Source organism: Ctenopharyngodon idella, chromosome 8 (genome assembly GCF_019924925.1).
Source record: "Ctenopharyngodon idella isolate HZGC_01 chromosome 8, HZGC01, whole genome shotgun sequence".
In the NCBI taxonomy this organism is placed as follows: domain Eukaryota; kingdom Metazoa; phylum Chordata; class Actinopteri; order Cypriniformes; family Xenocyprididae; genus Ctenopharyngodon; species Ctenopharyngodon idella.
Genome location: NC_067227.1, coordinates 24,556,085 through 24,572,583, shown reverse-complemented (window position 1 = coordinate 24,572,583; position 16,499 = coordinate 24,556,085). Strand labels below are relative to the sequence as shown.

Genomic DNA, 16,499 nt, shown 5'->3' with positions numbered 1-16,499 from the left:
CTAATTATTCATTGTGTTTTACTGTGTCATAGCTAAAGGTTTATTTGCTCTTTGTCTATCATGTTGCTTCAAAGTCATTTGAGAGCTAGCCTGTAAGAGTTTGTTCCTTCAATTTAAGCTCAAGTTCATGGTGTTATCCTTCTTCCCACAGGTAAAAGAAACGATAAAGGACTATTATTATACGTGGACTGACATGCACACTTGGAAGTCAGAGGTCCAGATGCAGAAACCTGCAGCGCTTTTTGGGATGGTCAGTCATCAAACAGATTTTACCGAGCTGACTTTCTCCATGTTCAGCAGTAAAACAGACATCTGCCCGAAACGCGTCTCTTCTGACGGCGGTGGCTCGAATCCCGCCTCGATACAGATGCGCTGCGGATCTGAAGATCTCAAACTCCACGCGCATCACACATCCAAACTTCACTGTTTCACCATGTCACCTGGAGATGGTATGTGAGCGTATTTTATCGTATTTTACAGATATTTTTTAAAAAATGGGATTGGAATTGCAGTCTTAATCTGTATGGATTAAAATCAAATCAACCGTGGTTGAGCATAATTAAGAATGCAAATATAAAATAGCAATAAAGCATTAAAATAAATTTAGTTTATATCGGCTTTAACTTCTAGGCTAATTGAACACAGATGCCAAATGTCAATCTGCACAACAGAGCCAAAAGCCGTTAGTTTTTGAAAACCTTTGACGGTTTTAAAACAGCCTATAGGCTATATTTAAAAAAAAAAAAAAAAAAAATTATAATAGGCCTACATATTTAATAAAAACAAATAGATTATAGCCTACTAAATAGATTAGAAATTAGGCTAATACATATACATAATATACAATTTGTATGGATGTATTCATTTATTTTGTTGCGTAACAACTAGATTGCCTAAAAATTGAAAATCAGACTCTTTTTTTCTTTACCTTACCTTACCTGTTTAAAAGTGACATTGATATATGGTCATACATTAGAGTGCGTAATAATATGTGGGCGTAATTTACAATATAGTCTATACGTCTAAGCGCAACCGTAAAACTGCACAGAACATCGTCTTGTAGCCTATTTTGACACATTTTGGGACAGTTCCTCATAGCTAGAGGTTATCGTGTCTTGGAGTGTGTTAAATGTTTCGCGGATACCAATGCGACCTTTAAAAAAAACTATTAAATAACAAAAAAGTTCATTTTCAGATTGTCGAGGATATATTAAACTCGCACGCGCAATCTTTTTTTTTTTTCACGTGACAAAATTGATAGCCTATATTATTTTATTATTACATACTTAAAGAGATAGTTCACCCACAAAGTAAAATCATGTCATCGTTCTCATCCTTATATTGTTGCAAACGTAACTTTCTGTGGAACACAAATGCGGTGGAATGTTAGGGATTTACAGTTTCAGTCACCATTCACTGTCATTGCATCTTTTTTCCATAAAATAAAAGTGAATGGTGACTGAGACTGTCATTCTCCCTAACATCTCTTTCTGTGTTCTATGACGAAAGAAAGTCTTACAGGTTTACACATACCACATGTGGGTGAGTAAATGACAACAGAATTTACATTTTTTTGGGTGCATTACGTGAATACCATCATGCATTGGGAGAACGATGTATGCAAAACATACAGAGTGATTCAGTAACCTCGTTCATTTAGTCATAAAAGCATCTTAATACTTACTAGTTTTCTTTGTAGAAGGAACACACATTCTATTGATTATGCTCTTCAGTATATGCATGCATATGTGTGTTTAGATTTGTGTGACACTCTTAATGCAAGCAGTGTTGAGCCATGCATCCCTCAGAAACCGGGCTCTCTGGTATTGGACTAGGGTGGTCACCCTGTTTAGATGATGCTACAATGGCGTGGGATTGCGGGGGCTGACACAGTTAACCGCTTACTTCAGCTTATGATTATACAAATTTGACTTATATTAGTAATCATACCTTGTCACAAAAGAGACTCAGAGGGTTTGATTATGATGTTTGCCTGACAAATTCAAACCAAATGTTTCTCGAATGTGTCTCAGCATTTATGAGACTTGGTTCCACTGCTCTCCCCCGTCCAAAGTGAATCATTTCAATGTCTATCAGATGCATTTGACAGATGGGAACACTAATGTTTTAGATTTGCTTATTTGAGCATCCTACTTTGCATGCTGGAAAGGAATGGAATGAGACTTTTCTGAAATGTTTTGAAGTAAGCATGTATTGTGTGTTGCGTGATCTTGTTTCTGAGAACGTGTTTGAGATATTATCTTAATCGTTTCACATGTGAAATTATTATTTTTTTTAAATGTTTGACTATTCTTTTTTTTTTTTTAGCATTGATTATTTGATTCTGCATTCATATGTGAGTATGTTGTGAGCGTAGGCTGTAACTTTAAGACAGAATTTCATCCGTTAAAAAAAATAATTGTTGATCATGTGCTCATTTCATTTCAACTGCAGTGGCAGAACATGCTTGATTGTACAGAAAATGAAGTGATATGGCAGAAAATGTAAAAAATATTTAACCTTACCTTAACTATAAAGTCTTTTTTTATATTTTTTTCTAAAGAAGCATTTTCTTTTTCTCTAATTATTCTTGCACATTTTTTAGAAGGAAAGTATTGCTGCAGTTAATTATCAGGGCTCAATTATAAGGATTTTTTTTTTTTTTTTTTTTTGTGCAGGCCAGTCAGATTTATACTTACCCTATATATAATTCTCTTTACAGATAGTAGATCATTTACCAGAATTCTAATTTACAGTAATACCTAAAAATATGCCATTTTTGCACTATAAGTATTTGCTTTCTAGTAAAAGTCAATTTGTAATCAAGCACATAACAAAATTTGATTGCATGTCATATGGCTAACTTACTGATTTTTGCTGAAACCCATATATGGCAAATGGTACAAAATGATACCGTTTTCGTTTTTTTTCCCAACCCATTTAAGTTTATGCTTCCAAGACATTTATTTAAATTATTTAACTGTTTTGTAGTAGTTTGTAGCTCTTGCCATTTTAACAAAACCTTGTGTAGATATGTTATCAAACAAGATAAAATTACCTGGGTGATGCCTTTATTACAGAAGCATTCATGTTGTACAGTTATAGTTATGTACAAAAGTCATGGCCATGCAACCAGTGAGTTGGCAAGGTTTCACACATGTACATGATGAACATCCTAAGAACGCAGCGCTAGAAAATCTCTCTAACATGGCTAATCAACTTGTTCTTTGGCTGGATAACTCAGTTACTGATTTGCGGTGCATTGGTAAATATAATCGGATCATTTTTCACATTTCTACTTTCTGAGCTGGAGTGCTTTTAATCGTCACAATGGTAACACTTTGGTTTGGGGAACACATATTCACTATTAACTACAACTTTTGCCTCAATAAACTCTTAATTTACTGCTTATTAATAGTTAGTAAGGTAGTTGTTGTAGCGTTTAAGTATAGGTATGGGGTAGGATTTAGGGATGTCGAATATGATCATGCAGAATAAGGCATTAATTACTATTATACTACGGGGCTGTTGAATGCTCGAATCTGATTGGTTGACCAACGTCAAAGTGTGCAGTTATTTTCAGGGAAACGCACGGCTAAAGTAGTTCTAGCAGGTCTTGACCACATTGCAGTTCCATATCACTTTGCCAGATGATTTCAGTTATTTCAATAGGTCCTACAACTGCAAAAGAACCAAACCTCCCAACGACACTGACCAAGCAAATAAATATAGTAAACAATAGGATGAAAACGACAAATTATCGTCATGGTTTTTGCCACAAAATACGTTTTGTGTCCTGAAAGCGCATACTCTCTTGCGCTCTCTCTCGCTCTCTTTCAAACGTACACATGTACTGTATAGTACGGACACGCATTCGCACAGAAACGTTTTGTTAGCGCTGCTCTGATGAATTAATTAGTAAAATAGTTTAGCATCTTAAAAGCTACATGACATTTTTCACCAGCGAGGTAATAACTGTGCAATTCTTGAGGTAGATAAACTTACAGTTTCGCTATTAGTAGAGACACTGCTGCCGTTAGAGAGATGCACAGACTCAGGTTAATTCACATATGCTTATTCTCTCTCTCTCTCTCTCTCTCTCTCTCTCTCTCTCTCTCTCTCAACTGTGTTAATAACTGTATCAGCTGTATTATTCTGCTATCAAGGCTCAAGCCTTTGTTACTCTGAAATGACATTTTGGAATTAGCAACGGAGGCTTGGGATGAGATGCGTAAGAAATTAGTCCCACACACAAGAGTGTTTTAAGGACAAAAACCTGACAAATGTCTTGAAATACAACATCGGAAGAGTGGCTTGAGGTGTGGTAACCGTAGTATAAGCGGAATAATTGACTCCGGGCCATTGAATTCTTAGAGAATAATGCACGCCTGCTTCGCGTCATGGCCGCATTTCCACCTCGGGTGTGCATTATTTTCTAAAAATTCAACGGCCCGTCGTCAATTATTCCTTACATAAACAGCCAATATGCAAGCTAATAAGCAACTAGTTAAAAGTGAGAATTGTTCCCCATACTAAAGTGTTACCATCGCAATGAATGATAATAAATCGAACATTCTGAAGTCGCCCTATTAAAATCTTCACAGTCATTTTTCAGCATATAAGATTATCATTATAAGTGTTGCTGTGATTGTCTGTGCTTGTGTTTTTCGAACACAAGGTAATACTTAGTATTCACAGACAAACTCCCACGTCGAAGTGTTGATTCAGCTCATGAAAAAATGAGTAATTGACTCTAAAGGGAGTCATTGCTATAGTGTTTCGGGTTTCTATGGTAATGGGTCTACTCCCACACACATATACAAACTCAGCACCGTTTGGTCACTCTAAAATGTGGCATTTGCACTCATAAGTTGAATTCCTTTAGCTTGATGAAGTTTCCTGTGCTTGCTAGGCTGATATTCTGTATGTCTCAGGATGTGTGGTGCTGCCATTATTAATTGTTATAAATGATTATAAACCCCCAGATTGATCAGATTCAGAAGTTCTCATTTAGGGGATTTATAGGTGGATGCTTTATATACAACATCTAGCTTTATTGGTTTCTGTAAACATGTGTTGTCCACAAGATTGCTTTGTTTTAGTTGCTGTGGCTGACTGCACTCGAGTTTAAAAAAATGTTGACGTCGGTGGTTGCATCACTGCTAAACTGCTGTGGACTTTTTGTACTGCACAATTACCTGCTCTCCCCTCAGCGTTTTCCATTCGTTTCTCTTGTCTTTTGGCTTTCTCTTTCACACTTACACACTTGATCTCTGTGCAGTTGTGCTCTCACTCCCACACATCCTACTCGACTGCGGCCCACGTCTTTTGGGGGAACTCCTATGACATCAGAATGAGGCATGGATAAATTGATTGTGTGGGGAAACTGTAATGTTTGCAGCTTGTTCCATTGATTCACAAAGTCCTCAGGATCATTGCGCAGTGCTATTTCATCCTGGTCGATGACATCACAGAGCAAACGTTTAACAAGTGAACATTTTTCAGCATCAGTCACCAAGAGTTTAAGAGCCAGCTTGCTGTAATGGAAGTCATTGAATCATTTCAGGTCTCTAGAGGACCTTCTCACGTGTTGATTCAGCTTAATTTGCCTGGGAGTTTACAAACGTATTTTTGAGAGAAAGATGCGGTCAATGAGGCATAATCTGAGGAAAGTTACGAAAAACATTTTATAATCTAATCGAGTAGCGTTTGATGAAAGACACTCTTGTGGTTTTAGAAGATTACAGCATCTGACACTCAATCATTATGGCCTGGGATCATTCCATTGTACTTTTTCAAATATTCTGTAAAACCTCAACGTACTTAATCAGTCCTGAGGTAAAACATTCAGATGTCGGCGACCTTTATTACTGGTTGGGTTGTGACTACAATTTAGGCTTTTTATGGCACCTGTGATGTCATAGCTCATGTCCAGTTTTGTTTTATTTATGCTTGTGGGATGCGTAATACTAAGCCAAAGAAATGGCCTGAATCATCCTTCATTTCAAGGGCACCCTCGTCCTGCCAATACAACCCTCAAACCAATAATTCTGTTAAAAAAATATTATCTGGTTTGAATAAGTGTCGAAATATCGCTGGAATACCAGAGGAAATGTGCTCTGGACCTGGGCTTAAACGGAGGAAAAACAAAATTGGCTCCGATGTGTCATCATAAAGTGTATTTTTAGCTTGGACCATGTCTTGAGAATCACTCATAAAAATGCACCCACACTCTCCAACCTTTTTTCCCTCTTGCTTTTTGATATAGGGGTCGAATTCCTGCCTCATGTGAAATGGATCTGATTGTTTTGCCTACTCGCTCTGTCTCCCTGACTCCGTACTGAGATGAAGGGGCTACTCGCTCTCGGCCTGTGCCAGGGGGACATGCCACAGCTAACCGCACATCTACATGGGCCGAATTACTCATGCATTTTTAGACGGCAGCAACTGTGTCTCCAGACTTCTCAGCGCGTGTGACCGAGCACGCGGGTGGTTTTTTGATTTACATTTCGACAGTGGCACTTGCTGTTCTTGGCCCCGTGCTTGTTTGCTTCATCAAAGAAAAATCCGCTCCGTGGCGGCGCTGATCGCAGTGCTTAAAGCGGACGTGCGGGCCCCGGCTTCCCGTAGCGGGACGCTGCAAGACGGCTAGGTGGCCATGACCCTTTGGATCCACTGTTGATTTAGTGTTAAAGGTGACGGATGGCAATCGACACCCCGCTGGTTTTTGTACCAATACAGCTGTTTTTCTGCTCCGCCCAGTTCACTTGCCTGTTTAATAGAACATAAATATGGATACCGAATCCAGTGCCAAGTTCCCTGGTGGGTCTTTTATTAGAAGAAGTATTATTCTTTTATATCGAGAAATACCACAAAGATTACAGCAGATTCTCGGTACAAACTAAATCTCTAATTTACACAGAGGACGTAGTGAATGTAGACAGATTCATAAGACGTTTTTTGCCAGTCGTTAGACCTTTATTTTTACAAGTCTGGGCGTCCAATCGAGCACTGGCTTCGTCCGAATGGTCGAAAACAAACGCACAAACATTTATTCCTTCATTAGCGGAGAGCAGAAATCATTCCAGTAGGCACGGTTATATCCTCTCTGTTGTTTAGCAATTTCACCGTGCCAGGAAGCTGCCATGGGGCAGTGCCCATTCAGTCTGTGATCTGATTGGCTGGAATGACCCTTGAGAACTATGAAATACATTATAAAGTCTAATAGTGCAGTTTATATACTTTATTGCTGGTTGTTAATAAAGCGCAGGGTTCTGGAAGAATTAGTTATTCTCTCGTCCTCTAGTGATCCAGCACCAACCGAGTGTAATATTACATTACGCTCAGGGATTTCTGAAGGCTAATAACCTGACATGGGCCCTGAATGCAGATTGTTTAGAATGAAAACACTTCACTTTTACGAACAGATCTGGATTATGTGATGGGAGCCATTCATCTTTAGAATCGTTGATGGCTGTAAATTTTATATATTTGTGGTGTTTGTGTGTAATGATGGTTGAGAAGGGAATGTTAGTAAGATGGAAAACCTTTGTGTATTTATTATTTTTCAATGCCTTTTTGTCTAGTGAATTTCTTCTATAGCCACTTGCAGAAATAACATTTCCCAGCTGAGCATGTGTCAAGTAAACTTGACCTTTTACAGTTCAAAGGCCAAAAAAAGGAACTGGCAGACATTAATAAATATTCTGAAAAACATTTCGCTGTGAGCACACAAAATACCACTAAAATATCATTTATGTCCTCATTTTCTTCAACAAAGCTAATATTTTTGTGAATACCAGACATAATAGACTTCATGGAGTAGAACTAATAATTTTGCCCTGTTACTTATCGTATTTTTGTCTGTCCATTGACAGTCCAATCAGATTCTTCTGACCTTAAGGGCTGGAAGTTTTTTCCAGGCATTTCAGAACAGTCTGCAGTCATGAATCGGTAAGCTTTGAGCATTCCTACTTCCTGTTTCTGTCATACTGCTGTTGGATTACTCGGATGGGAGACATGCTCAGAGCAAGGTTAAAAGAACACCGAACATTATTAAACTTTTCTCTGTCAGACAATTTTGTCGTCTCATCTCCACACAGTGCTCTGGGGTGTTTACTCAGATTTAAAGCATAAATTGAAATCAGCAGTTTGGCAGGTTAATATTTGGAGAAAAAGATGCCGGCGAACGATAAGAGGACACAATTTCCCACGACACAGACCGTCCCATCTGTTTTTTTTCCTGATCCTTCACTTCATTTTAATGTTATGGGAAAAATTTTATGCGAAAAACAAGAACTTTTGACCAATAATTGCTACGTGCCTTGTAAAAATTTAGGCCAGACTGCGTCTGCAGGGCACGAGTGTCACAGCAATGGCAGACCTGCATAGTGCTTTCACACTGACAGCGTATGTGCTGCATCTCTATACAGAAAATAAAGTGAATTTTATGTTACAAAACTGAGTATTTATTTTATTAATGGCCGTAAAAAAAACAGGAGCCATTTAGAATTATTATAAACTTGATTGTCACCAAGTCAAATTTAGTTCTTATTCAGAACAGAGTTTATTTTGCGTTAACACTATTTATTCAACTGAATGTACTGCACGAAACATACAGCTCATCCAGTGTAACCCTATTCCCGAACTAAAGTGTTTTTTGAGTTGATGATACAACAACGAATCGATTAATGCAGACGAATTAATTGCGCAACGATTAGTGTGCTGTGCCTTAAGGTGGCACCACTGTGTTCTGCGCACAGAGAGAAAATGCTTGAAGAAGAAGTTTAAAAATAAACATACAACATAACTACAGTGACTGGGTTCTGTCTGAATTTCTTTACGACAGATGTTGGGAAGATTATGCAGTGTAATCTTGTTCCTGAGCAAATAACTCGTATGTTCCGGTTCTTTTTAGTGAATCATAAACATACAGCGCAACCAATATAGTCCGATTTGCAAACAAATTACACAAATGACTCAAATGTGACTGTTCTTGCTAATAAATCAAACACAGACAGATTACAACTGACTGTGTAACCTAAATGTAGTTGTTGACTGGTTATTGGTATTGTTATTTGTGGTTAAGGATACACAATGCATTTTGTCAGTAGTATTTTATATATATATATAAATAATTAAATAAATGTTATCACATTTTTGTTTGTTTAGCTTTGATGTTTAGAATATTAATCAATTATTGGACTTGCATTAAAAAGTCTATAACAAACCTTTTGGAAGAACTTTTTAAATGAATTTATTTATTAGTGAAATTCTCTCATCAGTTGGAAATGGAATTGCATTTTTCCCAAAATAGTTATTACTTAAAACACTATTAGAATTCATAATGGATCATTAAATTCTTTACTATTCCCATCTCTCCCTGTCACTGCATGCAGAACTTGCATCATCTTTTTTTTTTTTTTTTTTTTTCAGAAAATGCTGATTAGTTCACTCCATTATTTTTTTTGTGTTGCTTCATAGAAGCCTTTATTGCAAAATATTGTGATTGATGTTTTGAGTGCATTTTCAATGTGTTTTCTGTGATTTCCACTCAGCGTTGAAACTACTCTCAGTGCTGGAGCACCGCGCTGTTCACGTGGTGAGTGCAGTTAACATGGATGCCTATGAAATACTGTAAATACGCAATTCAGATGTGGGATGTGTGACAGGCTTTACAGTTTAACGTATAAAGAGAACCAAAATCCCTAATAAAGCATTTGAGATATGGTTGCAATAGCTCATGAGAAAGCAGAGCATGAGAGGAGAGAGACTAATGCGTCCCGGCCCTTTAACAGGATAAGAGGAATCTGAGGAATGAATGTTGACTTCAGCTTTTTACAATTTGCACTGAGTTTGCTGACTTATCACCTACCACAAATATTTCCCCCACTATTTCACCCTTTAAGCCCTGACCGCAATCTCAGATGAGTTTTCCAGGGCCTGGCCTGTGCCAAACTTTCCATTGGAGTCACCCCTTTATGTGCATGTGTGTGTATGAGAACATACTCATCATGCTGCAGCAAATGTACCATAAAAGTTAAGATACTTCTCTAGTGTTGACATAGCATTAATTCCACTGTCAAACGTTCCATTAATATGAGAAATAAGACATCCCATTATGGCAGACTGCTCAATTTTTCTTTCAACCGGCCGTGCACTTCTAGAATGCACGAGAAACCCTTTCTTGGTGCATTTGGGTGCAAATCAGTTTGACTGTACATCACGTTAGGCACTTAAAATAGGCATGAAAGACAGTTTCTTCACTATTGTGACGTATATCCCTGTGAAACGGCTTCTCGAACAAGAACAAATGTAGGGCGGGACTTGATTTTGTCCGTTAGGAATTGATTGGATTTTTGTGATTTGCTATTGGTCTATCTCATGTGAGTGACAGGTTGTCCTATACCCTCGTGCCAGTAAATATGTCATCAGAGAAGAGATGTCTTTGCAAGTGGGAAGGGAAGTTAATTTAATTAAAGAACCCCTGTGGTGAAAATAAAATGTATAATGTTGTTTATATGTCTATGTGGTGTTTTTAATATGCTTTAAGACAAACCATGTGCAAAGTCATAAGTCAACACCATTGCTGAGTATTTTCTCTTTAAAACTGCGGTTTACCAGAGTCAGTCTCAAAAACGTGATTTGAAATCGCCCTTGTTCTCTGTCACAAATATTTTGTAATCAATCCCGTCAGTGTGCGGACGGGCTTTAGCATATCATTAACTATGCCAAGAAGCAGGGAGTTCTCAAGAGAAGCCAGGTTATCCCGCTATATTTTTCGGTTGATATGAAAAATCGGGTACATTTAGCAATATAATTATGTATATGATGTATAATACGATGTTATGATGAACAAGAAGTTCAAAGTATTTCTAAAGATACTGATTTTTAGAAGGCTGACTGAGATGGCGAACGGGAACGTTTGTGTAACATTAGCAACACATTATTAGCTGTTTGATAACAGTCAAACAAAAGTCTAATATTAATTACCATTATGTGTCTGACATTGTAGAGAGCGATACATAAAATGCATTACCATTCTAATACATCGACTTGTAGATGACCCTGTATAATTCACTGTTCCACTTCTACTTCTGAATCAGTTTCTGGTTAGATTTGTTACCTGAATAGTAAAATAAAGTAAAATAAACTTAAAATCTTTACATTGAGTTTTCTCTAATGATTGACTAAACCAACACTAAAATGTAAGTGAATTTAACTGAGTTTACAGTACTCATACTTATTGGTTTTAAAACTCAAATGGTTTACGGCAATCGGTTTCCTCAAATAGTTTGAGTTACCATAACTTATCGGGTTTTACAGCGTAAATGGCTGAATTAAACCAGTATTTCCACTTGCCATTGTGCAGTGTTTACTACAGTAAAGTTGACAGAGTGGATCAGGTATTCTGAGTGGGGACGGGGCTAATTTGCATATTCATGGTTCCTCTGCAATACCTCTAAAGCAAGGCTGCAGATACATTCAAGCAATTTTAAGGCATGAAGTTTTTTTTTTCCACAGGAATTTTTTTTTTAAATATGACATTTTGGTGATCTAAGATGAGTTTTAAGGGATAAAATTATTGACTACAGGGGGACTCTAAAGATTACGAGGGCACATGGATAAAAAAATAAGGATGTGCATGGATAAATCATTTATAATAAATACTGCAATATTCCATAAAAAATAAGAATTGTCAGTTTTTATTTCATGATGACTATAAAGATATCTAAGGGACGCTACTGTTGGCAGTCAGAGGTAGGAACGTAACCAGTGCTGATTGGAGAATCAGGAAGTACTCTCAGTGAGCTCCAGGTCACATTTGTAAGTGACGGAGCGAGGAATGCTTGTTGAGCGCATCTGTCACACGTAACCTTCATGTCTCCTGCACGTGTGTTTCTTATTGAACTAACACATGTGAGGGAGGTTATACATTGTTGGATCTTATGGAAATGTAAGCGATGAGTGTATGTGTGTGTGCTCAATATCTCCGTGGAGAAAGTGGAAACGAAAACAATCTCAGCCTAATCAGAACCAGGTCACTCTGTTGTCCAGGCCATGCTTGACATTTATGGCCTTCCCTTGGCTCCACGTTCGCGCTTTACAGCAGGGCCGGTCCACGAAGCTATGCTTCACCATATAACTGATTTGCTAGTGTTCCTAAATCTACACATAAAGCAATGCCTGACTTCACAAGGTTCCTATTTAAAGAAAAAAGATGACACAGGCAACAGGAAACAGTTGTTATATATCACTTGCAGTTTCTGACAAGAATATTCAGAGGAGAAAAAGAGAGAAATTCTGGCTGGAGCCACGGTATGTGTTTCGAGACACTCTCTCTCTCTCACTCTCGTTTTGTCCTTTTTTTTTGTTGTTTACTTGATTCTTGCCCTAAAAAAGTAAAATGTTGACTAACACTGAAAAAAAGTGAATTAGGTGCTTGTGTTGTGAATGACCTAACAGCTTTACTTTTTAAAAACTGAAATGAAGTAAGGCCGTTTGAAAGCTCTGACAGCCAGGTGCTGTGGACTTGGCCAGCGATTTTAGTTCTCAGGCCAGCTGGAAAATGAGTCCCAGAATTTATCTGCACCCTTTTCCCTTGACAAATTATTTTATTGTTCTCGCACAGTTGGTTTGCATTTATTCTTTTGGCTAATGATAGGTTAAGGCAGAGTGATCTGCTTTCGCTGTGTTACATGGCGAACGCACCCCAACTGGGCCTGTTCCCGCAATGACAAAGCATATTTGCTCTCCACACTGACAGAAAGATCGATTGGGAGTTTAATGCTCAGGAACTTGCGGCAGAAAGATTCATCAAAAGGGATTTTCTGATCTGCGACACAAAGAAATTGCATTATGATGCAAAAATCTTGCCTTGGGATACCTGAAAACCTAACCTTCATGCCTAAAGGTCACATCTTTTGCAGGGCTTAATTGGATTACAGGGCCGTTCATGTTGTAAGAATGTCCCTGCCCGCTGCAGATGGAGAGATATCAGCATTATAACTGTCTGCTTATTGCACTCTACCTGACCCGAGCACAGTAGACGAGAGCTAGCCCGCTAATCTTTTACAAATGCTGCTAGTCTCCAAGACCAGGCTTTCTCAAAGATGACCGAGTCAAAACAGACCCTGTTTCTCAATGAGCCTCCATTGAAAATATGTCTGAATCAAACAGTGACTAACACATACCTTCTGTCTGCAGGGTTACTTTGCGAATGAGAGCGAGCCTTACCGGAGACGTTCGCGCTCATCTGGAGGCTCTGGTTTCCCTTTAGAATCGGCACACTTATTTTCAAGGATGTTACAGAGTGGAGACAGTGGACTGCCTAGAGGATTGTATTGTCATAACAAGTCTGCGAGCCTTTACATTGATTGACGTTTCAGCCAAGTTAATGCGTGACGTCAAGAGCATTAGCTGGAGAAAGTTATACGTTAAAATTCCCGTTCATCATGGTTAATGGATGGGAATTTGAATTTTGTACATTTGAATTCTTGTCATGTGACATTTAACAGCATTTAATTTTTTGTGGGTTATTTTATAGTTTTAAAATAAAATTGTATAAATTTGAATTGTAAAAATGTGGCATTTAACAAAAATTGAACTGTTTTATGACATTTTATAGAATTGTATTTTTTGTTCTGAAGTTTTTGAGGTGAAATTAGCTGTAAATATTCAGATTATAGTTTTGCATAAAGAAGAAATACAAAACTTCAAGTTCAAAATTATAAAATTCATAATAAAAGTTGAACTAAAGTAAAGTTCTCTGGCTCTGTGAAACAACCTCAAATTTACAAAATTTAAATTCATATCTATAAAATATGCCACAAAAATCCAATTTTGTAAATGTCACATCTAATATTCTGGTTTACAAAATTACATTTCTATTATTTTGTAATTTTTGTAGCTCTATAAATGGCATGTTGAAGGATTTAAAAACAAATACATTTTGTTACAATACTCAGCTATGTTTTTCTGCCACTTAATAAAAAAACAAAAGGTAACTGCAACTTTTTATCTCAAATTCTGACTTTTTTTTTCAGAATTCTGAGAAATGAACTCGCAATTGCAAGAAAAAAGTCAGAATTGTGAGTTTATATCTCGCAATTGTTACTTTTCTGTCGCAATTGCGAGATAATATCACACAATTCAGATTTTTTTTTTTTCTCCGAATTGGGAGATAAACTCGCAACAGTAGTCAAACTCTTGAGGAACAAAAAAAAAGTCAGTTCATAATTCTGATATTTTCTCTTGCAATTGCAATTTATATCTTTCAGTTCTAAGAAAAAAGAATTGTTTATATCTTAAAGTTTATATTTCACAGTTCTGACTTTTTAACTTGTAATTGTGAGTTTATATCTCTTATAATTCTGGGAGTAAAAAGTATTATGAGATGTAAACTCGCAATTGTGAGAAAAAAAGTCAGAATTGTGCGATAAAAAGTTATGATTGCTTTTTTGGCGGAAACAAGCTCCCATAACCTTTGAATGTATGTCAACGAAGAAAGGTGAGTTTTTAGAACCAGATGGTGTAGTTACAGCCTCTACCAGCAGGGGCTGACATACTTACCAGATCTTGACTACTTGTATCCATATGGATCTTGACATTTACTTCAGTATTTATGCCAATTCAGTCATTAAACGAGCAATCCCGTCTTGTTACAACATGTTTTGAAAAACATCTTATCAGTGAAGCATATGGGGAGAAATGACGTTAGACACGCAGCTTAATTTCGAAGGACTTTTGGTTCTCCCACGCCCTCCTCCTCTGCCTTTTCGATTGGAAGCACGGAGGTTTCTAAACATGTTTCTCATTCCAATTCACCAGATCGCTGCCAACCACACATCTTGAAGAGGACTTTGAGTTGTATTTTCATATGTTCTCTTTGTTTACATGGGGTTAGCCACATCTTCAGATCACTTTGTGCCTTAATTGACTCCATATAGTTTGGATATAGTGACAAATAGAAGGATTGTCTTTGAGGATTACTTGATGGCAGAGAAATGTAGGGAAGCCAGCAAAAAAAGACTTGCGTAATAGCTTTCGATGTACATGTTGTACAATGCTTTCTCATCATTATCTCAGTGATTTGTTTTGCTTGCTTGTACTTTTTGATAAAACTTACATTACGTCAGAACGCTTAATGTTAAAAGCTGTTAAAATGATGAATGAGTGAGTCTTTGAGAGATGGATTTACAATGTGCGAGTGCTTGCAGGGTACAAGCTGTTAAGTGTGCCAATTTAATATTTTTAACTAGATGTTCCACTGTGAAATAAGTGCTTTCTTTCTTTTACTCTTTAAAAGTTAGTTTTAAAATCAAATTATGCACACAACCCTGACTGAACAAACAGCAGTCTACATAAAGGAAGTACATTACATACATACTTTTAGACCAAATATAATCATCCAAAAGGCAAAATGCGGTCAGCTATAGGAGGAATAACACTAAAAATTGTAAAATATCTAGGTTTGAAACATGTCATCAAGGCTTATTAGACTTGCCGAAAGACTGGCGATGCCCAGTTGACCACCAGCTGCACGTCAAATCACGTTTGTACAGCTTGTAGATGCCAGCTTTCTACAAGCCTCAAGAGTTCAGAAAGCAGAAATCAAGTCCAATAATTGGCTAGCAAATCATTAGGATATGTACACTACTGCTGGCCAAAACTCACTCGTTTAAGAGCACACAAAAAAGGCTGTAGGAACCCACCATGGACCCATTTTTAACATGTTTGTGTTAGCGATGATGTAAAATGGCAAGAATTCATATTTCGCCTCAAATTTTGCTTTAGAAAAAACACTTGAGTTTTTTTTTTTTTTTTTTTTTTTCTCGCAAAGGAAACAAATATTTGCATTTCAAAGCTCTTTCAGAGTGAAATAAAAAACAAACTCTTTATGGGTTTGGAGTCTTTTTTGGAAAAGTCTAGGGATGAAATGAATATGATTTATAGTTCATAAACGCAAGGCTAATGCCAGGTTGTGTGAAAATGCCGGTGTTAAGTCATGCTTACAGCCCTGAGAGGGAATAAAGATCCGCAAAACACTAGCTAACTGACTTTCAGCGATGTTTACGATATATTAGCAAAGCTCTGGATCAGGAATTGAACCGTGAACTTGTTAGTTGAGCCATAACTCAAGGCGTTTTGTTGTAATGACGTTGTTTACCACATGTAGTTAAGAAAAGATGGCTATCAAGCAAGCAGAGAAAACACCAGGGCCTGTGACCCGAGAATAGGTTTGCTCTTAAACCACGCTGACGGTGGGCCAGTCTTCTCAGCTGGATATGACTCGCTGTCTGCATAAATACCCTTTTATTTACCACCTTTCCCTAAACCCTATCGGTGGACTAAGATTGAAAGAATTTCCATTAAAATCACCCCATGATGCCCTGCTTTTTTATGCATGCCGCCCCTGCTCTCCCTTTGCCTTTTTTAGGTTCTTACAGCCCTCATTTCTCAAACCAGCAGCAGGCGTGTTATTCCTGACCAGGGGCTCC

The 16,499-nt window shown here is 37.5% G+C and overlaps 1 protein-coding gene across 3 annotated transcripts in view; it reads left to right on the top strand.

The window, feature by feature from the left end:
* LOC127517228 (zinc finger protein GLIS1) overlaps positions 1–16,499 on the top strand; it is a 96,048-nt gene that overhangs the window by 586 nt on the left and 78,963 nt on the right. For all 3 annotated transcript variants that reach the window (XM_051902554.1, XM_051902553.1, XM_051902555.1), the window contains exon 2: positions 152–449. In XM_051902554.1, the coding sequence (XP_051758514.1) occupies positions 194–449 (256 nt within the window). In that variant the 5' untranslated portion in view covers positions 152–193. The remainder of the gene's footprint in view (positions 1–151; positions 450–16,499) is intronic.